A 24,571-nucleotide genomic window follows, 5' to 3' on the forward strand; every position below is an offset into this window, starting at 1 on the left:
AGGCCATTAAGGGATGGTGGTGGGAAGATGAAGAAGAGGGCAGGAGCTGAGACACCCAGATACGGAGAGAAAGGAGCACAAGTAAATCCTGATGACTCACAGAGATGGGACAGGATAGAGGGGCAGAAGAGCTCCATCACTGCCAGAGCCTAAAGGCTACAAAACCACAGGAGGACTCTGTAGCTGGCACCCCTTGCCCTCTGTGTCACTGCAGGGAGCTTTGGGCAGACTTGATACATGTGTCCTGATGCCTGGTAGACACACAGACCGCCTGGACACCCAGGTCCCAGTGCTTGCAAGCAGGGGTGTAAGTGCAAGTGTGAACAAGTGACAACAGTTTTACCTCAGTTTCACTTTAAACTAAAACCCCTTCCACTCCGGGGAGGTCTGAGGGTGGGACCTGTGATAGTGTTGCTGTAACGCTGCAACGTTATTATTTCTGCAAAATCCCTCCTTGCAGAGCTGCAGCACAAGTCTGGCTGGGGAGGGTTGGCTGGGGGGACTCTGGGGAAGGGGGAGGGTGGGAGAAGGGAACGGCAAGCGGTCTGCACCCTGAGAGACTGCAGAGCATCCCCAGACCAGCGGCAGGGTCTGCACTGTGGCCTCAAGATGCTTGGGGTGCCAGTGGTAGTCAGATCAGGCAGATCAGGCATGGCCAAGGCAGTGAGAAATTTGGCTGCCAAATCACTGTGCGGCTGAGGGACATGCACCCAGCTCCTGCCACCCCGCCACGGTCTCTCTGCCCTCCAAGGCGCTGCCACCACGCTGCCTGGAGCGGGAAACGGGAGCATCTCAGAAGCATCACAGGAGGCAAGCTCAACACACCTACCTAGCAACGTTCGGCTGATACCTGATGGTAGAAACATTTGTGCCCTCCCATTTCACCCAGGATCCTAGTTTTAAAGCTCACTTCTGTGTTGTAAAGAGGAGATTCACAGACAGTATAAATGGCTGGACTTGTGACCTGGGCTCCAGAGCACCAGTACACACTGTCTCTGAACCAGTGCTTCAGCAGCTCTCCCACCTGCTCTCCAGCATTGAAGATGGCTGAAGTTGGCTTTGAAAATGAGTTAAGTGCCTGTTTTGGCTTCTGCTGTGCATGTGCTTTGCGTGGAAGAGCAGCTCAGGTAGTGTTTGCCTTGCTGGGCTCTGCCAGCTCGGTGAACCCACCCCAGCGCAGGCCTACCATGGAGCTGCCAGTCACAAGCAGGCCCGTGGCTGCCCACCTGGGAGGGGGACAAGTGAAGCATGGCAGAGGCATGAGCCCCCTGGAGTCAGGAGCACACCAGACCAAACTGGTTCCTCCCTGGGGAGCAGAGAGGAGCACCCCCTGCTCTGAGCTGGAGAGCAAAGCCACCACTTCTGTCCCAGGCTGCCAAGAGCAGGAACCTGTGCAATGTCGTCACCCCACCCATGGCGGGCCACATGCACCCCAAACCAGCTTGTGAACACTGCTGAGCTTGGCGAGCCAACCAAGAGCAGTGTCAGAACAGGGCACCTTGCTGGACATGCAGAGAAGAGCCTGGGGCTGAGGCTGTTACCCTGCAGGCAGGGTTCCCACACAACGCTGTCATCAACCCGCCTCTCCCCAGCCGCAGACAAGCACTGCTGAGCACTTTAGCAAGGCTAAGGAGGTATTTCCAGAGAAGAGCTGAGAAGACACCCTGTATATGCACGGGGTGGGGGTTCCCACGGCCACTCACTGATGGCGATGTTGGCTTTGGCCTTCAGCAGCAGTTTGACACACTCAGGTTTGTTGTGAGAGCAGCAGTAGTGAAGTGGCGTGTTCCCCGCCGCCGTCTGCTTTGCCAGGCTCCCGCTGCAGCAGAGGGTGGATAATGTCAGCAGCGCCGGAAAGAGCCGCCGGCCCCAGCCACAGCAAACACTGGCTGGTGCTGGCACACGTGTCCTTCTTCCCACCTCACCCAAAGAAGAGGTGGTCACCACCACTGTCATACCTCAACCCAGAGGAGACAAGGAAACCCAAGGTCCCTCTGATCTAGGGATAGTAACCCTGAGCCCAGCCCAAGGTATGTTGGCTGGGAGGCCTGCCCTGGTGATTTTTCTCTTTTTTTGGGAGCATTTCGGAGATCATCAGTCTTGCACCTTTCACTAGCATGGCTTAGCCATGACAAGCTGACTGAGTGTCATGAGCTTACCTGTTCTGGACAAGAAAATCGACGATATGCAAAGAGGTTCGATCAGACAACAACACTGCCAGGTGGAGAATGGTCTCCCCGGGTTCCTGTAACCAAGAAAAACACAGCAAGGATGAGACTGTATCTGCCCGCACCACCACCACAGCTAGGAGCACTGGCCTTTAGGGACTGTCCTCACACATTTAAAATCCCTGAGAGATGAACAGGTTTGACTGTCTCTTCAGAGTCATGGCCACTAAGGCTGGTGAGAACCTAGTTAACATGCGTAGAGCCATGGCTCATTGCTTCACGAAGAAGAATCAATCATCCCCTTTTCACATTTAGAAACTGAGGCAACCAAAGGTGACTTTTCTCCCCAGGCCAGCAGCTGAACTTTGCCAAGTCCACGATCTCACCAGAGACCCAGGGTGTGCAATGGCTGCTCCCTGCAGAGCTGCTTCTCATTTGCCAGTTTGTCCCAAGACATCTCATACTGATGGTGCTTCTTGCTCACTGCAGCATTTTGCTCCTTCACTTTTACTCTGGAGGATACCCACCGGTGTCCTTGCCAGCAAAGGGGCTGGGCATGGCAGCATGCCCACAGCTCCAAGGGTTAGGGCTGCATTCTCTTCTTGCACTTACAGCAAGGACCCATGCTGCAGTTTTGCAGGAAAAAATGCTGCCCTGATTTTTCAGCCTACAGTGAGACTTGGATGTCCTGAGGAAATCTGCTCAGAAGTTTACAAGTAAATCTCAGTTACAAATTGGCCTTTGGAAAGCCTTGGGCTTGTGGTTATGACTTCTGGCCCCAACACACACAGCACGAGGAGAGCTGTGGGGTCGCAGCCAGAAAACCTCCCTCTGCCATGATGTTCCTCACCCTGCTTGAGTCTGCCTGTTGCTCCCAGCTCACAGAAAGCACTGCTTTCATCAGAAAACTCTGTCCCTTCCCAGGCACAGGGACCCTTATGGACAGGCTGGAGAGGTGACAGCAAAGCTGATTGCCATACGGGCCCACAGGACGGGTGGCCATACCTGCAGAGGTGCCAGCACAGGCTCGCTCAAATCCATGTTCTCCGCATACGCTTGGAGCAAAGAAAATATGTCCTTGTCCTTGACGGCTTCTGGGAGGCCAGAGCACTGAGCAGCAGGGCTCCTCTTGGCATATTTCTTCTCAACATACTTGGAAATTATGAAATTTTTCCGAAAGGCCCTGGCAGAGACCAGCCGAATGAGAGTTAGGGGCCACAGAGCAACCCAGTGAGCATCCTGGGGCCACCCCCCTCCCCTCCCACTGCCCCAGCCACCTTCCCTCTCTCTCGTTCAGACCTGCCAGGCAGTTTAGCACCTTTCCTCTCTCTGTCCCATTCCCCAAACTCCTCTGCAGCAACATTCATAATAGCTCTTACTGTTACACTGTGGTTTTCTTAAAGCTTAGACTGTGGTTTTCTTAAAGCTTCCTCTCCTGCAGTTACACAATTAAATGAGAACTCGACTTTCATGCATTTAAAGCATGAGCAATGCCATGGCCAGGGGTGAGGACCCCCGCACCCACCATGGGAAGCCAGAACCAGCTCCCCATCTTTCCTTCCAGCAAGCACCCCGCTGCCTTCATCCAGCATCCCAAGGTCTTGTGCTGGGAAGGATGGGGAAGTGTCAGTGCCTCTCCCCCTCTCCCAGGCACTCATTGCTTTCCAGAACCCCGTCCATTGCCTCTGCTCTGGGATTAAGACCCCCGACCCGTCCACCCTTCCCGGGTGGGAGACACTCAGGGAGGCACTGGGGATTTATATACGCTCCTGGTGATGTTTTCTGCTCTCTTCTCCTTTCCCTTCCTCCCCAGCCCTGACCCATCCTTTGCCTTTTGGACCCATTTGCCCTCACAGTTCAGTACTGGGCTCAGCTCCCTGACTGTGAGAATTAGGGGAAGGAGCAGAAGTCTCAAGGACTGGGAAACACCATGTGGTATGAACTGTCCGAGAGTATCCACAAGTCAGGAACAGCTTCCAGACAAGGACTGGCTGAGTAAGCTGGGGGTCTCCCCCTGGAAAGGTCAAGAACAGCAGAAGTGGTGACTGGCCAGGAGATCTGGGATGGCTGCAGGTGCCCTGGGGGCAAAGGAGTGTTCCAAACACAAAAGGCCATTGAGGAAGAGCTGAATTATTAATTTCACGCAGTTTCTGTTTCCCCAGCATCCAAGTGAAAGGGTGGATCTGGCAACCTTGACCATGCTGTTCCAGTTGTATTTTCCTGCTCTTGCAGCTCTCTCCCTGCCAAGTGCAGCTTCTTATCCACTTATTCACTGCAAGGTAGGTCCATGCTGTCTAATCAGTGCCCTAGTCAGGACTTACACACCTTTTAATGGAACCTGATCATGCCTGGTCTGCCTGCTTTCCAGTCTCCTGAAAGTCCCCTCAGCCCCCAACAATAAGCTCCCCAGCTGTATGTTTCCCCCAAGAGCTCTGCTGCACCCCAGGTTTATGGCACTAAGCCTTGGAGAAGCCCTGAGCTAGTGCTGGTACCAGCCATGCTACCCCAGCTCTCCCCCATCCTCTGCAGAGCCTAGAGGCTGGGGCGCTCCAGGATGGACAGAGGTTCCCGCATCCTTTGCAGATCCTTGCTCGATACCTACGCTGATCCCACTGACCCTGAGCCCCAGTCACTGGACACAGTGAACTGCTCTGCACTGCACAAGTCCCTGTCCCCCATCCCACTCCACCCTCCCGCCCTTCCCCGCCCTGCTGATGTGCAGCCAGGGCCGTCCTGCTTGGCAGCTCTGCTTATTTCTCTTCTTGCCTTTCCCTTTCCAGCACTGATTCCCCAATCCCTGTCCTGACCTCAAGGCCAATCCTTGAGCTGTCCTGCTGGCTCTTCCTCACTCTTCTCTCTTTTATCGAACCTTTCCTGCTGGACTTGATTAAATTGCTTCTAAAGAGAAGTTACGGTCTGAGGAGATCGGGCAGTGCCATGTGCCTGGTCACTGCAGGGAGCACACAGGACCGCACAACATGTGCCCATGGGTGAGGGCCCTGGTATCTAACCTCCCACAAAAAGCAGCTCTTGCAAAGCAACTCACATGTCACTGTGCACTGTGGGCTTCAGGGAAAAGCTGGGGAGATTCGTTTCCATGATGTTGTTGAAGCCAGAGTTGCTGATATTCCTCGCCAGCTGCAAAACAGCCAAGCTAGAGGTGACATGGGACATGCAGCAGCTCCACATGTGTGGTAGCAGGAGAGGGAGCTCCAGGCTGAGATCCTGACCAGGTATCGAGGGGATGTCAAGGCATGCCAGGATGTGTGCGCTCAATGGCCAGAGACTCTGCCCTTGTTCCTACTGCTGAGATCTCCCAACTCCAGCAGTGCAACCAACCCCAGAGCCAACCTCTGGGCTCGGATCTGGGCAAACAATGATCCCTGCCAAACACTCCCATCCCCTGTCCTGATGCCCACCAGCTGCCAGCAGCTCCCATCACAGCCCTACCAAACCCATGAGCACCTGGAGCACCATGGCCCTAAAACGGCCCCATGCAAGGTCTCCAACCCCCTGCCTGCCCCACACTCTGCTCTACCCCAGTTCAAGCTTGGCCTTGCCCCACAGCTCCCCTGCACCAGGGGACACAGATGGGGAAAGGGGACTGAGGGAGACAGGTAACCCAGCAACAGCAAAATTACTCCCCCCGCCTCCTCCTTGAAGGTAATTCCTGCCACAATAACCACTAAACCCTGGCAATTACAGGTGGGTATGGATCAGTTTAACAGGTTAAAAACCCACTGAAGTAACTTAGTTTCAGGAAGGCCACAGCAGAAGCAGGGGGAGGCTTGAGGACAGAGCACACCAGCAGCATCCTACCAGCAATTCAGAGGTTGCCAGCTTGTCCAGAGACAGTGACTGGATGCGGGAGAGATGCACACCCATCTCCCTGTGAATCCCAGAGCACTCAATGCAGATCAGGATGCCCAAGTTAATGGAGAGCCAACTGGGATCTGTAGAGACAAGACCGGTCAGGCTCATGCACATCTCCTGCCTCTCCTCCCCGCCAGCCCCCACCACCCCAGGGCACAAGCTCTAGAGAAGGACAGAGGGGAAGGGCAAGACCCCAGATGCCTGTGGGTCTCCAGAAGCTGGATGCCATGGAGGGCAGGGCAGAGCTCTGCCTGTCCAGGAGGGAGGAAGCACAGGCAGCCCCACAGCCACGGGCTGGCTCTCACCTGGGGCCGAGCAGTCACAGCACTCCCTGTTCCCGGGCATGCCTCTGACCTCCTCAATGATGGCCCGGGTCAGCTCCTCCCAGCTGCTCTCCCCTCCGCCCTGTGCCTTGCTGAAGGCCACATTCAGTGCTTCCTCCTTGCTGTTGCTGAGGACGGACACCCAGCTGCATGGGCAGAAAGCGGCTTAGGAGCAGGGTCCCGTGTGGCCGTGCTTGGGCTGCAGGATGAGGAGGGCAGCAGGGCTCATCCCACTGCTGCGGGGGAGATTCTGTTCTGCCCCAGCCTGCACAGCAGCCACCACGCACAAAGTTCCTGCATGGGACTCCAGCAGCAAACTGGGTGCCAGGAGCCTCCATCAATCTCCATGTCCTGCTCGTGGCCAGCCAGCCCCCCCAGAGCGACAGGGACACAGTCAGGATGGGAAGGGCATCGAACAAGGGGCTGTGGCATGCTGCTCAATTAGGCAAAGAGCTGGCTCCTCATCGGCAGCCAGAGGAGCATTTTTTGGTCCACAGCGAGGCACTGGCAGTACTTACGCGACACAGTCCTGCTCGTCCTCTGCCAGGAAACGATACGTGCGGTTATCTGAAATACACAGAGCAGGACTCCTCTAGGCACCCCACTCATCCATCTCGCCTGCCAGGCTTACAGCAGGGCACAACATGCCTGAGCTGGGCTCAGCAGAGCTGGGAGTAATCTCCAGCCCAGGCAGCTGGGGTGACAGTCACTTCTGTCTCAGCCCCTCCCCAGTGCACCCCAGGCAAAGGGACCTGCTCCTGTACCAGGAATGAGGGATGCTGGTGTTAGCTAAGCTGCAGCCCGGGAACTACACTTGCATGGTCCCCATGCACCCCACACTGCCCCACAGCAGTGCTACCTATCTCCCACCCTGCATGTGCATCACTGCTCCTGCACAGAGCTGCCTCCTGGCACAATTTCCCCAGGGTAATCCCCCCAAGCTGGCCCAAAGCTGCAGAGCTTCCCCTCATCCCTGCCCATGCTGGCTCTCTGAGTCCAGAGCACTGCCGCCTCTCTGGGCCCTTCCCAGAGGAACCGCAGGGCAGGCACCAGCACTCACGGGAAACCAGATCGAAGCATTTCTTGTCATCCATGTTCGGCTTCACCTGGCAGGTCAGTAAATTCAGCTTGACTGGTGGGCGATTGAGCTACAAGCAGAATGAGGAACCATCAGAGGGCAGTGGTCCAGTGGTGACGAGCACCACCTGGCTCTGGAGGCAGAGCCACGGATATGCCTTGTGCCCAGCACTTTGTCTTTGGCTCTGCTCTCAGGAGCAATGCAAGAAATAGCAACACGGACCTTTTCTTTCCCAGCAGCCACCCCATGCTTGGAGCCAGGTCCCCAGGCTCATGCCCCTCCATACACACAGGCATTCTAGGACCTCCTGTGTTTATCTAAAACTCTCTTGGGTTGCAGGGACTTAAGTCTCAACAGAAAGCCTCCTATGCTATGGCGGCCCAGTAGGGCAAGCAGCAGGCACAAGGGCCCTGATGAGCTCCAGGAAGCCACTGGCATGCCTGGCAGTGGCAGGCTCTGCAGACCCGGCAGGGGCAGGCAGCAGCTCCCAGGCAGGAGCAGAGTGGAAGAAGCAGTTCTTACCATGCTGTGAGAGATGGTCAGGTAGCCATTGCTGATGGTGCATTTCCTCTTCTGCCAGACTTTTCTCAACCTGGAAACGAGAGGAGGGTGAGCTGAGAGGACACACACGTAGAGGAGCAGATGTGCAATGCCGTGCAGCGCTGGCAAATGCAAGAGCCATGCAAGGCACAGCACGGGGCTGCAGCTCTCATCAGACATGCCGGCTGGGCTGCCATGGATGGGGTCTGTTGCTCTTGGTCTGTTCTGGGCTGAGAAGGACGCACCATATGGCATAAGACAGGCTTGTACAGACAGGCAGCACAGCTGCTGTGGAGGTGATACAGGTGCAGAGCATCAATCAGGGTAGCAGGACCTGCTAGCAAAGCATGAAGCCCTTTGCAGAAGCCCTCAGAAAACATCTAAGACCATCACCTCCAAACTGCTCCCAGGCTGGCTTTCCTGTGCCTGCCATTCAGGGCAGACCATAACACAGGGGAAAGGTGGAAGAGATAGGGGAAAGGGAAGAAAGAAAGAAAGGGAAGAGAGAAAGAAAGGGAAGGCAAAAGGGGAGAGAGACTGAACTTCAGTCTGCAGTGAAGGAGACACCTGAGCCCCAGTTCATTATTTTCTCTCCAGTTTCAGGTTTTTCTAGGACACTTTACAGTCCTTTCCAGGTGTGCAAGTCTCCCGGTGCAGGATCCCTGAGGTTCCCAGCCAGCATCCTCCCACACACTGGTGGGAGATGATCCTCTTTCCAAAGACAGTGGAGTGCTTTCAGGAGCTCAGGGTCTGGCTCCGAGGAGAGAAGCACAAGATGGCTGCTGGCTCTGTCTCCCCTCTGGCCCATGATGCCATCTCCAAGGCAGCACTGACCCACACTGTGTCTAATTCACCCCACATTTCTGCTCCTTCCCCTAATTCTCACAGTCAGGGAGCTGAGCCCAGTACTGAACTGTGAGGGCAAATGGGTCCAAAAGGCAAAGGATGGGTCAGGGCTGGGGAGGAAGGGAAAGGAGAAGAGAGCAGAAAACATCACCAGGAGCGTATATAAATCCCCAGTGCCTCCCTGAGCGTCTCCCACCCGGGAAGGGTGGACGGGTCGGGGGTCTTAATCCCAGAGCAGAGGCAATGGACGGGGTTCTGGAAAGCAATGAGTGCCTGGGAGAGGGGGAGAGGCACCAACACTTCCCCATCCTTCCCAGCACAAGACCTTGGGATGCTGGATGAAGGCAGCGGGGTGCTTGCTGGAAGGAAAGATGGGGAGCTGATTTTGGCTTCCCGTGGTGGATGCAGGGGTCCTCGTCCCCAGTGTTCACAGGGCTTGAGAGGACATTGGGCAGCTTCACGGGAGAGGAATGGCCTCAGAACTAAAAGATGGAAACAAGCTGCCTAGAGCTCTGCGTTGAAAGCTGTTGGAGGCTTGGACAGTGTTGAGCACTTTCATGCATGCTTGTCCTGTTCCTCTGCCTTGTGGCCATTCCAGGGAGAGGATGTTGGTCTGGGTGAGCCCTGCTCTGGCCTCAGGTCACCAAAGCACAATTGAAAGGGGCATGCTGGGTCCCAACTTACCCATCGCTTTTCTTGAAGAGGGTCCCTGACTTCTCTGTTCCGTACTGCTTGTTCCCTTGCAGCTGGTGCATGTTGTACCCCGCGTGCTTGTTCCCAGGGTCCTGGCAGAAGGAGAGAAATAGCAGCAAGGCCCTACTCCACCAGTACCACTGGCAACCAAGAGCATGTCCTCATGGGACTGCCAGGGACCCTGTGCTCCCCCAGAGCTCACCAGAAACCCCACGGCTTTCTGCATTGGCAGGCAGGCACTATATAAGCAGCTGCCATGCCATGCCCTCTACAGGCACCATCCCGTGTTCCCTCACAAGAAGGATCAGACTTTACCTCTTTCTGCTCCAGCTGCAATGCCATTTTCAGCTGATCCCGAAGGGAGCAGAGCTGCTTCTTCTCCTCGTCCTGCCTGATCTTCATCTGAATGGCACCGGAGCACAGTGAGCCGCTCACATGGCAGCAGGAGGCTCCTGCCTCAGCTGCAGTATCCCACTCCTTCTCCTGTGCGCAGCAGAGGTGCCCCTACACCACCCTCTGCCCTCACCACCTCCCCGTGTCCGTGGGATGCACCAAGCCCCACTCCTACGGCAGGAGGTTGCCACTTGTCCCCTGCAGTGCCGTGGTATGTGACATACAAGAAGCACTTCAGTGGAAACCTCATTGAGGGGAGGGAACAGGAATGTCCCCAGCACTGGGACTCCTGCAACATGAGACCACCGGAGAGCAGCCTGCATTTCACTGAGAAAACAGCTGTTTGCAGCTCTCCACAGTGTAAAAACAACCAATAGCTTGAAGGGCACTGTGGTGGTTGTTTTTTTTCCCTTGGTAGAGTCAGTAATTAAAATAATTAAAAGGTCTCCAAGCCATCAAACCGTTGATGGACCTTGGCACAGGAATGTGGCCCTGAAACGGAGCCTGGGGGTTTGTCTGCATGAGGGATCCATAAGATGCTGCTTGATGTGCTTGGTTACCCTGCTCTGGGCTGGCACCTCCCCTCTTTTTGTTACATAATGAATTTCAATATGAATGATTACAAATTATGGAACAAGCAGGGTAACACCTCTAAAGCAGATTAATTCAAACAAAGCAGCAGATACCCGGAGGAGACCTGCACTACAGGACCAAGGGAGATGAGTACAAGTGTTGCTGACACAGTATGGGTAAGGACCATATCCCAAGCTTCTGCAAATCTTGACTTGCAAGGAGGAATGGAGAAGGATGAGCAAGCCCAAGCAAACTGGAACGGAGGTCTAGAAATGCTGGAAAACCGACATAAACCCTCTGCTGCACTTGGAGGACATCATACCAGCTGGGACATGAGTACTCAGGCTGTCTCTGAAAGCCTTGCCACTTGGAAAAACTCCTTTTTGCCTCCAGGCTGTGTATGACCGACGGAGCCCAAAGTCAAAAGCTAAAGTTCACAAGGCTTACATGACCTGCCTCTACAGCAAAACAAAGCCCCTGAGGAAATGCACTAAGAGCTTGAGTTGGCAGCAACAGGCATGGAAAGCTAAGAGCACAAATGAGAAATCTGGAAGTCTGCAGAGTAGCTAGGGCTTTGGCAGATGAATACGTTAGTGCCTCCTTGGTATCCATGTTTACACTTGTTCTTTTTTGTACCCTACTCTGTGTCCTGGGGTATGGCACCGTAATTTTCCCACTCCCAGTGATGGCTGCATTTCAGCCCTCCATGGGCCACTGCACATCAGAGGATCAGGAAATAATGATTAATAGATGTGAAGAGCTGCAAAAGTCCTCAGTTCTGCTTCTGCAGAGGAAGAGGAGGCCCTGGGGAAGACATCCCTGCTCTCCAGCGTGCTCCTGCTTGCCACACCCAACTTCGAATGAATACTCACACTCTGCAGCTCTGGGATGAGCTTCTCTGTAAACTTCTTAAGTTTTGCCGTTGTGTTTAAACATTCCTGGAAAAAACTGAGAGGACAGGCTAACATAAGAGCATGTCCTGAAATCCTGTTCTTAGCACTGGCTGTGAAGCCTACAGACCCCAGGCTCCCCTGAGCTCCTGCCTCAGAGCCCATCATGCCTTCAGCAGGCAGTGCTTTCACTTCATAGCTGAAAAAAAGTCTTTCTTAGGAAATGTATTTTAGAAAGATTTGGAGGCAGTTAAATTCTGGGAGAGCACTCAGGACTCTGTCTTCTTTCCGTCCCAGATTTCTGCTTTACACTGGCTTATGAAAACGTCAGACTAAAGAGAGAAAACACACCCCATTGAGATCCTTGTCTCCACTGCCTCCAGGAGAAGAGGACTTTCGGCAAATTGCAGGACAGGCCAAGCTGACTGCAGGAACCCAGGTCCTGCAAGTTAAGCCACCCCCAGGTCCCCTCTACAACCAGTGCTTCTGGAGAGAAAGGGCATGCAGGCAGGTTACCGGTCGCTCTTACTTGAACTGTGAGCTGCAGTGCTTGATGTGGTTTTGCAGCAGGTCAATCCCTTTCTTGGTTTTGATCTCATTCACTTTTATTAGATACTGAAGGGAAAAGGACACAGGAACTGAATTTGTATCTTAGAGAGAAATGCCTTTTATGCACCTTTTGATGGCACCCCTCCCAATGTGTTGTGGCCCATCCTGGCAGTCACACCCTGATGGGAGCAGCTCATGTGGCTTTTATGGGGTGAGAAGATGGTGGTAAGCAGGGCCCAGTCCTTTGATCTGGCCAATAGAGTGGTGAACCCACGGTGGTGGCATGGACCCTGGGCTTGCTAGGCTTTACTTATGCAGGGCAAACACTCAGTTAATACACTCTCAAAGATTCACCATTCATGGTACCTTCACTGAAGAACAGCCAGCTTTCTTTAGACCTTCAAACCTCATCGCTCAAGAGCCAAGTTCCTCCAAGACCCACTAGACTTGATCTATGAACTGCACCACCTCCACCGGACACTACCAACAACGTCAGTGCTGCGAGCCTGCCTGCCTGTATCCTACACGCAGCTGGCATCTCAGCCTGCCTTGAGGACCTTCAGAAGCAATCAGATCTCCTGGGCTGGTTCAGATTTCCAGCCCAAACTTATCTGACACCTCACCTAGCCCATCCTCCACCACAACAACCTCACCTGTGAAAACCAACACTGGCCATTTTAGTCGGTGGACTAACAACATGAAACAGTGTGTTGTGCTGTGAAACATGTTGAGTTTCAATCCATCCATCTCTGGACTACTCCTACACCATCATCAGCTCTCTTGACATTGCAACTACTGTAAAACCAGCAACCTACTACCATTTCCGGAAGAACCACAGGCCAACATAGTAAATCACCTTCCAAAATACATGTTCAACACGGCCAACCTCAGACTTCCCTGTATTTATTCTGAGGGGATCATTCAAAACACCCTCAATTCGTCAGAAGAAGTGTTTCCTAGAAGATAGCCTCTCAGGAACCTGAATGCTATGTGTGGACTCACACCAGCACAGAACAAAACCTCCACCTGACCTACTGGCTCTGTTTAAGGACAATGCAGCTCCGTAGAACAAGGGCTTCTGATATTTGCTGTAGAACAACAGTTGCAGTACAGAAACAGTAACTGCTTCCAAAACATGGTTACAAAGAGCTGGATATTTTGAATTAAATCGGTATCTTCCAACCTCTTATTCATGCTTTTGCTTGTGACGTGTGACAGTGGGAGCAGGAAATCCTGTTTGCAGGGGAGTTGGGCTGAGTTTATCCCAACAAGCAGAGGGAGGGCTATGGTGGGACCATCTGAGAGGGAGCAGGGGTATCAGAGCCAGCAGTGCCCACCATGGGCAGTCGGGAAGAAGCTTGGATCCAAAACCTTCATGGGATGTTTCCCAAGTTGTTATCTCTACTGCCAGGTTAGTATAGGCTCAAGCTTTGGCTAAACTCCTTGATCAGCCCCTGCCCCAGGTTGGCTTGAGCCTACCACAACCCAGGAAGCTCTCCAACTGAGAGAATATTCCCAGTGTCTCACCAGCACAATGGATGTGACCTGCTGAGCAAGGGTCCCTGGGGATCTGCAGCCCACATTGGTGCTGCTCCCCAAGGGCCGAGCAGAGGGAGCTGTCAGATGCTGCTGGTGCCCAGGGCAGAGCCTGGGAGACTTCAGCATCCCAGGAAGGCAGAAAGGGACCTGCAATACCCTGGACACAAGCATCAATCACTGACCAGGGACAGAAGATGGCCCCTGAATGAAAAATCAGTGTGGATTCAGACAAAAAAGGTGCTCTGAAACAATCCCAGGTTGGAGGGCAAGTGAGAAACTTCAGTGTGAGAGACACTGCTGATGTCTGCCCGCTCCAGACCAGGCTCTGCCAGGGCTGTGGCACAGTTGCTGTGCACCAATGGAAGGGAAATTCATCCCTTGGATGCCAATTCAGCAACTCTAACACCACCCCACATGGCACAGTCTGGTCCCTGTCCTTACCTCACACATGTTCAACTGGAAGGTCCTGCGCTCCTTCTCCATCTCCTCGGCGATCTCCCCCCCGCTCACCTCGCTCCGCACCATGCCGTGCTGCTTGGCCAGCTCACGCTTCTCCTTCTCGATCTTGGCACTCAAGGAAAGAGAAGAGACACGTGAAAGCCTCTATCCAACTGCTTGCTGGTGAAGACAGACAAAAACTAGCCTCCAAGTCCAGGCCTCAGAGTGACGGAACTTGAAGACTTACAGTTTGCTCTCATAGTCTTTGCAGGCCTTCTCAAAGGGCTTCTTGAACTCCTAGTAAGAGCCAAAGGCACCATTTAATGACTACAACCAGGACAGAGCCTTCCTCATCCTCAGCGTACTGCATTCCCACTGGGCCGCCCTAGCATAAAGGCCATTGCAGACCCATAAAGGCCCTTGCAGACCCAGGACATGGCTGTCCACAGGAGTGTCCCTCCCCAGGACAGTCCTCGCCTCTCCTCAGTGCACAGCAGACAAGTGTGCTCACCAGTGCAGGTTCACTCACAGGCACGTGCTTGCACACACATGTAAATACAATAGGCTCCAAAACATACATCATGCATACGTACATCACATAGGTACGTATTTAGCAGTACTCAGCTATAACACCTTTCACAGACTCACAATTTTAAGGGCAGAAGGAATTGCTCAGACACACACAAGCCAGAAAGTACCAACCAGGTTCTCATCTGCTGAAGCCAGAATGTCATGTTTAACCAAAACGCCATTCAGAGAGACACCAGAAACCTGGCAACATCAGTACAATCTGATTCTTACCCAGGTGTTCATTTAATGGTGAATTAGTGTTGCTGCTAAAAACCCATCATTTCTCATTTGACTTTGCGTGACTTTAGCTTCTCTCCAGTGGTTACCATCTTGGTATGTTCACCTGCATTTGTCCATTAAATGCATTTACTCAGATCACCCACGTTCTGCCCTGTTCTCACCACTTACTGCTCCACAAACCTCTGTGTCAAAGAAAGACAGAGTAAATCAGGTTGGAGGGGACTTCAGGAGGTCTCTAGTCTAACCTCCCGCTCAAGGCAGGGACAGCACTGAATTCAGATCAGGCTTTATGCACGCAGATGTTGAAAAACCCCAAGGATGGAGATCCTACAGCCTCTCTGGGTCCCTGTCCCAATGCCTCTCTGTCCCCTGAGGTGAAATGTCTTTATTTACGTCAGGACAGAACCTTGTCAGGACAGATCTTGCATTTATCTCCATTCTAATGAAAATGTCAAACTGATTCAGGTCAGCCTCTGATTCCTGTTGGATCCCTTCAACTTGATCATGACTCCTTGCAGGCAGCTGTTTTTTTCCTCTCTCTCTGCCTGTTTTCTTGGTTCCCAATCTTCTTGACATCATCCTTAACAATGCAAATAGTGGATTTTTTTCCTTCATGTTTGATATTCTTTTATCAATTTTCTTCACATCAGAAGTTCCAGAATTTGCTCTCTCCTTCTGCTTTCATGCTCCTGTATAGCAACAAGCTTCCAAATGGATGCCTAAATGCTTGTAATTTGTTTCAATATTTGGCAATTAGTCCTTTGGAAGTCCCCAAACCCTGCCACAGTTCCCACCCCTCTTTCTGCAATCCTGCCCAAAACTTTCCCTCCACTTTACCAGCAGTTCAGGTCTTTGCTCAAGAATCCCCAGCCCAGCTCTGATACAGCCCATCTGCAAAACCTTCATCAAGCATCTGAGGAAACTGCAGAGCTGGGAGAAAAAGCTGGGAGAAAATCTATAGAGTGGAACCATACAAGATTTAAAAGGTAAAATTACAGAGTTCGGGTTGTTGAAACAGGTTCATTACTAGCTCAAGGATTCAAGAGGAAAAAATAGTAGCATGGAAAAATATAAAATTCTAGAAGAAGAAAACACAGGGAGTTTGTCAGAGTCTCCAGGCAGGTCTGGTGGAAGACAGCAATGACCAATAGCAAGAATCTGTTGCAGGGAGCAGCAGCGCTGTCCATGCTCCTCCCAGGCTGGTCTGCCCGGCCAGCATGAGTCCTCAAGTGTCTCATCATGGTGCTGAGTGTATTAATGCCAAGCTCGTTAAATCGTAACAATCTTGTGTGTGCATCAGCTGATAAATAATTGCTTTACTGTTTCAAGTCATACATACCCTGCTCGCAGAGTCTCTGTGCCCAAAACCACCCAGAGAGAAATGGTGCTCGGTCACAACTGGCAGTTGCTCCACCACCTTAGATGCAGGCTATGATCAGCAATCCCTCAACACTGACCTCGCTCCAGCCTCGCGATTGGAATCGGTCTAGCCTCCTCACCCCGAACACCCACAGGCATTGGCACCCCTATGCAAGCAGAGGCACCCAGGGGCAATCACACAGAGCTGATGGCCTGAGTACAGCTACAGGGACTTAGTGGTAGGAACTTGTGTGCAGACTTACCAAGGACCATGATGACCTTCTCATGTGTTAAAAAAAGCAAAAATTAAATACGAGTTTGATGCTTTTCCTAACATCTACACTGATGAGCACTATGAAGCTCTCTGATACCTCTACAGTGCTGAAGATCAAATTGCACAGTCACTTCAGTACTTGCTACTCTGCAGTCCCTGAGAGGTACCTGCAGCTGGTAGATATACACATGCACGCTCAGATTTACACCAACACACGTGTACTCACACACGTAAATACAAGAGCCACAGGTAGGTCTGCGGGGGTGGGGACCTCACTGGGAGGTTGTGCACGAGTTTGTGCGCTGATGGCCAGGGAAGATATCAATATTTGGTGCACAACAACCTGATTTTTCCCTGCATAGGAGTCCCACCAGACTCCTCCGGATTCAGCCAGGTGCCTGCAAACAGGAAGATGTCCCAGCTAAGGGGCACCACTAGCTTGACCTGCGGTGTGAGGCACCAGCCTCGGAAGGGAGCAGGATCCGGCCCATGGGAGGTACAGGCAGACCTGTCCTTCCAAGACATATCCCTGCCAGAGGGAAAGACTTGAGCTGGGGATGAGACCCCCACAGCTGCTACCCGCTCTGTCTCCAGCCACTCACCAGCCCCACCTCGGCACAGCCCTTTCAGCCCCTGCTTACCCCTTTGAGCTCTTTCATGTCACCCTTTATTAATGACTCCAGGGAAAAGTTAATGTTGTGGTACAAACTCTGCCACTGGAAAGGAAAGGAAAGAGAGAGATCACACGGCTAGCACTGCACCCCTGCACCAGTCCTCGTGCAGAGAAAGCAGAGCTGTTTGTGACCCTGCAGAGGAATTAGTTTGGAAAACAGCCAGCTGAAAGGCTCCATCATTGGAAACTACCAAGCTGGAAAAAGCCACAGCCAGCCTGACCCAGCGTTGGTGAGAGCCTGGCTTCAAGGAGGACAGTGGACAGGAGACCTCTAGAGGCCTCTTCTGAGCAGCCTCAGAGGCCTGCACACAGCCCCGGCTGTGCAGGCTGCATCGCTGGCGCTGCAGCCGCCCGCCATGGCCTCCTGCCCCCTTCTGGGGAAGGGGAGGAGCTTGGACCTCCATGCTGTGGCCCAGACCCTGCTGCTCTTCCTGGGGACGCCCACCAGCATCCCCTTGCAAGCCAGGGGCCCCACTCTGATGTACATACAGGGGACAGAGCTGCCTACCAGGCTCCTGACAGCAGTCAGCAGCTCCCGGGAGAAGGCAGCAAAGGTGCTAAAGGCGCTGGCCAGCTGCTCCTCACCCTCCAGCTGGTAGTTGGCTGAGAACTTCTCCTGGGCAGCGATGTGGGCTTCAAGGTGGCTGATGAGGTCTGGGGCAACACAGATGGTCTCCAGCGAGTGCAGGGGAAAGGTCAGGATGAACACCCAACCCCTGCCTCCCTCCTGGGAGTCACCATGCCCGGTTCTGCTCACGCACTGGAGCTGGCTCCTGTTGCCTCCTGCTGCCCCCACCACCACCACCCAGCTGTAGGGACCCCTGATACCCATATTCCCTGCTGCAGTCAACCCAACCTGCAGCAAGGACTCCCCTCATCCATCCATTGCTGTCTCCCCCGTCCTGAGGCTCCGTTCTGCCCTGACCTTGTCCACAGCTGTGCTCCGCCTTGGCTGCTTTCCTCATCTTCTGCAGCACAGCTCGGTCAGCATCCAAGGCCTAGAAATGCAGAGGAGATGGTCACTGACTACATCCATACACGCGTTTCCGTAACCCGCAGGGCTTAGCACAAGCCTCAGCATCCCCAAGCTGGACTGTCCTGCCAGCAGTTAGGTGATGATCTAGTGGTAATAGTCAATGTATATCTTAAATATCTGCAAGCCTTCCTGATGTTCTTCTGGAAGAAGTGGTCAAGCATTAAGAGAGAATTGGAAAATATATTAGAAGAAGGAACATACAGCATTGACAGAAAAGTGGATTTCAGTGGCAAGAGACTGTTAGTTACAAATTATATTTCCATCACTCTCAGTGGCACTCCTGGGCTGAGAGGAGGAGGCTGAGGGGAAATGTTTGGAGGCATCTAAACTCTCTATGAGAGACTGGATTACAGACATTATTTCATACAAGTACTGCTTGGAAGGGCTCTCATGCAATCTCTTGTTGGGAACAGGATTATTGTCAATAACAGATCAGGTTGGCTATGCTTTGCTTAGCTGGGCTTTGAAACCCTCCAAGGATGGAGGTCACCTCTCTAGTGACCTCTTGTAGGGGTGCACCACCCTCTGCAGAAGGAATTTTTCCTAACACCCAACCTGAACTTCCTGAGCCACAAAGTGGATATTGCTGCATGTTATATCATCTGATGCTGCCCAAAAGAGCTTGACACCATTGCCTATAACTGCCCTTAGATGAGTTGTGGGCTGCTGTCAGACACCCCCTCTTCACCCAGCTAAATCAGCCCAGCTCTGCTTTGTTACCATCCACTGACCCTCTCTGGTTTCTCCACATCACTTCTGACTGGGGACAGTGTTTCAGGTATGACCCATTCACCAGACTGATGTAAGCCCTGACAGCTCCCACATTGGTCTGGCCCTGCAGGGAGTGAGTGTTGTCCTGACAGTGCCAGAGCTCGAAGACAGGGCACAGGCTTTTAAGATCCATAAACACTGATTCTGTGGGAGCAAACAGTTTTACAGCAATTTGGGAATGCAAAGAACAGCTCAGGGTGGACTTGCATGCTACAGCTAAGGCTATTTAACAGCTGAGTGGACGGGTGGGTACCCAGGGGAGTGGTACCACCACCAGTTTTGTCCTCTGTTGTGCACTGCATCAGCCAAGCCACGCAGCTGAACTCATGTAGTAGAGGAGGATGTGAGTCAGACTCTGCATGGGTCAGCACAGTCAAGACTGTGGCATGCAGGGACGTCACCATAAACGTTTAGGTACCCAAGGAGCAATAGTGCTGGAAAAGTATCTGCCTGCACGTTTCCAGAGTTCAGTGCAGCACGGATATTGAGAACTTGAATTATGGACTTATGCCCCAAAACAGGAGTTGCCAGACTTTCTGCTTCCCAGGGAAGAGCTGCCACCCACAACTCTTAGCACCTGCACCTTCTTGTCCAGCCCAGTTTGGGACTGAGGTTTTCCAGCCAAGCCCTCAGATAATTGCCTCAGGAATCCCTAACATAATAGATAGTGTGAGACCTGAGCATGATGTAAATGGTATAGAATAAGGGGTGGATACTGTCCTGGTTTCAGCTGAGATAGAGTTAATTTTCTTTATAGTGGCTGGTATGGGGCTATGTTTTGGATTTGTGCTGAAGACAGTGTTGATAATACAGAGATGTTTTAGTTGTTGCTGCACTAGGCAAGGACTTTTCAGCTTCCCACGCTCTGCCAGGTGCACGAGAAGTTGGGAGGGGGCACAGCCAGGATAGTTGATCCAAACTGACCAAAGGGCTATTCCATACCAAATGACGTCATGCTCAGTATATAAAGCTGGGGAAGAAGAAGGAAAGGGGGAACGCTTGGAGTGATGGCGTTTGTCTTCCCAAGTAACCATTACACGTGATGGAGCCCTGCTGTCCTGGAGATGGCTGAACACCTGCGTTCCCACGGGAAGTAGTGAATTAATTCCTTGTTTTGCATTGCTTGCATGTGTGGCTTTTGCTTTATCTATTAAACTCTCTTTATCTCAACCCACGAGTTTTCTCACTTTTATTCTTCTGATTCTCTCCCCCATCCCACTGCGGGGGGAGTGAGCGAGTGGCTGGGTGGTTCTTAGTTGCCAACTGGGGCTAAACCACAGCAGACCTCTAGGACCAGCAGGACTATGCTCACACCAAGCATTGCAAATCCAGGGAATCCAGTATTATAGTTCAAAGAGATCCCCATGAGCCAAGGTCAGAAAGGCAGTGGTGGGATAGGGCACCTGAAGCACCTGACCATTGTCCTTTGGCAAAGCTGTTGGGGACACTCATACCCCCGTGTTCAGAAAATGACTTCAGGTTAATCCAGGACTTCAAGGACTAACACATCCCCCTCACAACCGCATGGTTATTGTGAGTGCCACCACAGTCCCTTCCTGGGCCACAGCTCCCTGCAGTTGTCTGAGCCATTGCATGTGGGATTCATCTCGCTGACCTTAGGAATCCATTCACCCTTCTTCAGGTGAAGCCCTTTTGGCTTAGGTGAAGCCTGTCTCCCTTGCAGAGGCTCTACCAGGGCAGCTTTCCCAGTTCCAGATGTCTCACATCCCCTTAATCCTACAGCAGATTTTTAGCCACACAGTCGGACTCAACCTCTTCCCTTCCCTGCCTGCCCTTGTACATGGCACTGGGAGGGAGCAATTTGGAGTCTGCTGCCACTGAGACCTTGATCTCCAACCTCCTAGTGGCCTCCAGAGCCTCTCTCCCCCTCACTTCCCTCTGTTGCTGGGACCCACATTGACCAGGACGGCTGCCTCCTTCCTGAAATGTCCCTGGAGCCTGCCCAGGTCCCTTGTGATGCCAGGCATGTTTATACTTCATCTTTTACCAGAAATTCAGCTCTCTACACGCAGATGCTCAAACCTCCCACATCCGTGGCCTTCCTCTTCCTTTCTCCTGACAATCCCCTCCCTGAAGGTGTAACCTCGGTCCACAAGTGACCCATCCCCACCTTTGGGACAATTCCCTGCCTGCTGGGCTGATGCTCTCAGGCCAGGAGGCTTCCCTGTTTCAGAGGAGCAGCACCAGGGTGAAACTGCTCCATAGCATCCCAGAGGCCGTCACCAACAGGCACCTCCACTTCCCTAGGCTCCCCCCGTCCAGTGAGCCCAGCTGCAAGAGGCAGCACTCCCTCCAAGGATTGTGAAGCATGTACGAGTACAGTCGCTGGCCACAAGGCAGGAAATTACATACCTGGCGCTTGGCGCAGGAAACCCCAAGCTCCCTTCCCTGCCTGTACTGAACCTGCGTTCATTTGCCTTGCAGGCACAGATCTGGTTCTGCACTCAACCAAGCTGCGTGACTTCCCCTTTGGGGACCTGTCTCCAGCGGTGGAAAACTGGCTGTTGTCCTCCCCCTGCAGCTCAGCACTCCTTCCCTCTGCTGCCCACACCACTGCCAGGCTCAGCACACATGGTGCTAGGGCTCTCCTTGCTCAAGGATGGGCTCTTGCTGTGTTTACTGCTTTATCCCACACTGGTGCTGCTCTCCATTACAAGCACGCGCCTGCTGACGGCCGTTTGCATGCACTAAGACTCTTTGCTGTACAAAGTTCCCCACACCATCAATAAAAGCCACTGGCTGAACCACTGCAGAAGTCACCGGCACAGGTATTTCTGCCTTTCAGAGGTGAGACCAAGCAACAGAAGGACACTGTGGCTCCAGCTCTTCCAGATCTGTTTTCATCCCTGTCTGTGATTTCCAGGGTGCTGAGGTCACAGCACACTTCTCCCTTCTCACTAGTTTTCAGGAGTGCAGAAAGACTCAGATTGAGAGGGACCATCAGTTCATGTCATCTGATCATCTGCATAGACATGGCATTAACACTCACAAGACAACCTTGCATGAGCCTATACCCTGTGTGGGACTCAGAGGTCTCCAGAAAGACATCCAAGCTGCATTTAAAGAAGATGGAGACGAAGCATTCGCTTCACCTTTTGGTGACACACGCCAGTAGCTCATGAAGTCACAGGTAAAATATTGCAACTAATTTCTTTTTTCAGTTCAGTTTCAGCTTCAGCTCCCAGCTGCTGGCTCTCACTTGCCCTTCTCCAGCACCAGAGTATTCCTCCCAGTGAAAGCACACAGACATGGCAGCTGAGCACAGGTCTGAAGGAATTAAGTCCCAGGCGAGAGCCCGGTCAGCCTCACCTGGTTGCACGGCAAGAGTGTGTCGGGCTCAGGGAGGAAGCAAGGCAGAGGCCAGTGCTGATGCAGGCAGAGAGGACCTTCCTCTGGGACAGGCAGAGAGGGGAGGCATCTAGCTCCTGCTGACACCAACACCCAAGCAAGAACAACTGGGGATACCCCACGATGTTGGAATTTCTCCTTGCCATCTGCTCAGTCCAGCCCTGATCTTTACCCAAAGATGAAATCATCTCCCTGTGTCTCCTGGCTTACACAATTGCTGCTGCCTGGCCAGTGCGGCTCACACCACTGCTCCCTGCTTTCACTGCGGCAAATCCCCTGCAGACTGTGCTGGGGGTTGCTGCCGCACAGCTGCGGGAGCATGTCCCAAGTTTTATGTCCACTCTGACATGAGTCCCAAGCCAGGAGCTCTGCATACATGAACAAGTTCAGCACTATTTCTCTCTAACCACAGCTTCCTGATGTAGCAGCTCTGTTTTAAAGGACTGAAGTTTTAGCTTTGCTTGGGGTGCAAGTGATAAAGTAACAGTTGAAAATTAAGCAACATAAGGAAATTGCCCCACGACCAGAGGCTCCTGAGCAAGTCCTGGCCTCCAGAGGCCTGAGAAGAAAAAAAACCTCAGTGACCACCACTGACAAAACGACCTACAGGAGCACAGCTCCCCATCTGCTCCAAGCCTGCAGGTGCTGAGGAACTTCAGGGCAGTGCAGCAGTCTCAGCCCACAGACAGGCCCTGATAAAGTCCTGGGCACCATCCCATCTGCTGAAACAACAAAATGGTGGTGGTGTGGTTTGTTTGCTCCCAGCACAGTTACCAGACCTACCAGGAGGAGGCACGAAGAGACTTGGAGCTCTCTGGACCACCATACAGAGAGCCCCACCACAGTGGTAACATCTCATGCATATTTTCCACAGGGGGCCAGGACCTTGATATGCCCAGGAACAGGCCAGCATGATGGTTACACTATATTGGGCATAGTTTTCAGCTAAGTCCCAAGGCAGGTCTAGGTGGGTGGTGGGATGCTCTCAATGGGAAGCCTGGACGCTCCACTGAGCCAATCTTGCCCTCACTCATGGTCTTCTCAGGGCATCAAGCTCTGCTGCTCGCTCCCCCATGTGCCAGCAGCATGCAGCAACCCCTTCCCCTCCCGCACGGTGGCTGATGATGCCTATTGGGGTCTTCTGGCTTTTGCCATCGGTCAGAAAACAAATGTGTTTGCCCCAAATAAGTTTTGCGTCGGATGCTGCGCTTAGCAGCCAGCTCTCACCCTGGCTCTGTGAATTTTTGGAACCACTCATGCATTTGGCCTCCAAACATCCTACATCAACGTATCCCACAGCTTAACTCCGGACAAGTGGGGAAACCGTCCTGCCTCCCCCAAGAACTTCCTTTAATTTTTTGTTTTGCTTTTAGTTTGATGCTTGTCTGGTCAAAGGGTTCTGTCCTCTCTTTACCGTGCGGTGTGAGCCTGGTACAAGGTACAGCTTTCCTGCACAAACCTCTCCCCCTTTGCTCTTATCCTCACCGACTGATGCCTGTCACCTGGCCACCAAGACCCATCACAAGCCTTCACCAAATCTTTGCTTTGAGTGTTTTGCAAACACCCAAAGACACTTGCACCACTTCACTCACCACAGCCCTCTTCACTCACAGTGACAAATGATATGGTGATGCCTGGGGTGCAGATCCTGCAGGACCACAATGGGGATGGCCTCCCCCAACCCCTCGGGGTGCACCCCCACAGCCCCCCACCCCTGCTCACCTCCTCCAGGCTGTTGGCAGTGGCCTTGCAGCGGCCCATATGGCTGGCAAAGGCAGAGGTGGTGGGCGAGCTGAGGTCCTCCTGCGCCTGCCGCACGAAGTCACACACCGAGATGAGGGCCGCCATGGTGCCGCGGCGAGGTGGCGCCAGGAAGGGGAACTGCCGGCGGGAGCTGCGGTCGCGCCAGGGCTGGGCAGGGGGCTGGGGTGGAGGGCTGGGGTCACGCTGCTGCCAGCAGTGAGGGCAGGAGGGAGCCCCTCACCTTGCACACCCACACCCAGAACAGACACAGACACACCCCCCAGTGTGCGCACACTGACGCACACACTGACACACGCCCACACACCCAGGCACACAGCAGCATGGCTACAAATCCTGCAATTATAAGCTGAAATATTTTGAGGAAGCCTGAGGCAGACACACTTTGAGGCACAGGGAGCCCCAGCCGGGTGGTGAGGTGGAAAACGCAGCTGAGCACGGCTGCAAGAGCCAAAGAACTGCCTGGGGACGTGCACTGGGTGTGCTGGGGTGCACTGAACTTGCTGGCATAGACCAGTCACTGCTGAGGTGCACCAAGTGTGCTGGGATGCACTGGTCACTGCTGGGGTGCACTGGGCACCATTTGTGAAGGCAACGTCCCATGCGACAGGCCCT

At 53.2% G+C, this 24,571-nt stretch overlaps 1 protein-coding gene across 1 annotated transcript in view; it reads right to left on the reverse strand.

Moving 5' to 3' along the window:
• Positions 1-24,043, reverse strand: part of LOC142416836 (arf-GAP with SH3 domain, ANK repeat and PH domain-containing protein 1-like) — a 28,291-nt gene extending 4,248 nt beyond the window's left edge. Inside the window, exons 1-19 of the mRNA XM_075516909.1 lie at positions 23,918-24,043; positions 17,945-18,017; positions 17,528-17,673; positions 16,988-17,062; positions 14,151-14,200; positions 13,907-14,036; positions 11,907-11,992; positions 11,360-11,435; positions 9,837-9,923; positions 9,513-9,613; positions 7,965-8,034; positions 7,425-7,512; positions 6,883-6,931; positions 6,347-6,510; positions 5,988-6,121; positions 5,215-5,306; positions 3,174-3,351; positions 2,160-2,245; positions 1,704-1,819 (exon numbers count right to left, since the gene is read on the reverse strand). Coding sequence (XP_075373024.1) covers positions 1,704-1,819; positions 2,160-2,245; positions 3,174-3,351; positions 5,215-5,306; positions 5,988-6,121; positions 6,347-6,510; positions 6,883-6,931; positions 7,425-7,512; positions 7,965-8,034; positions 9,513-9,613; positions 9,837-9,923; positions 11,360-11,435; positions 11,907-11,992; positions 13,907-14,036; positions 14,151-14,200; positions 16,988-17,062; positions 17,528-17,673; positions 17,945-18,017; positions 23,918-24,043 — 1,927 coding nt within the window. The remainder of the gene's footprint in view (positions 1-1,703; positions 1,820-2,159; positions 2,246-3,173; positions 3,352-5,214; positions 5,307-5,987; positions 6,122-6,346; positions 6,511-6,882; positions 6,932-7,424; positions 7,513-7,964; positions 8,035-9,512; positions 9,614-9,836; positions 9,924-11,359; positions 11,436-11,906; positions 11,993-13,906; positions 14,037-14,150; positions 14,201-16,987; positions 17,063-17,527; positions 17,674-17,944; positions 18,018-23,917) is intronic.
• Between the last annotated feature and the right edge of the window lie 528 nt (positions 24,044-24,571).

The sequence above is a fragment of the Mycteria americana genome, chromosome 14, assembly GCF_035582795.1.
Source record: "Mycteria americana isolate JAX WOST 10 ecotype Jacksonville Zoo and Gardens chromosome 14, USCA_MyAme_1.0, whole genome shotgun sequence".
NCBI classification, from domain to species: Eukaryota; Metazoa; Chordata; class Aves; order Ciconiiformes; family Ciconiidae; genus Mycteria; species Mycteria americana.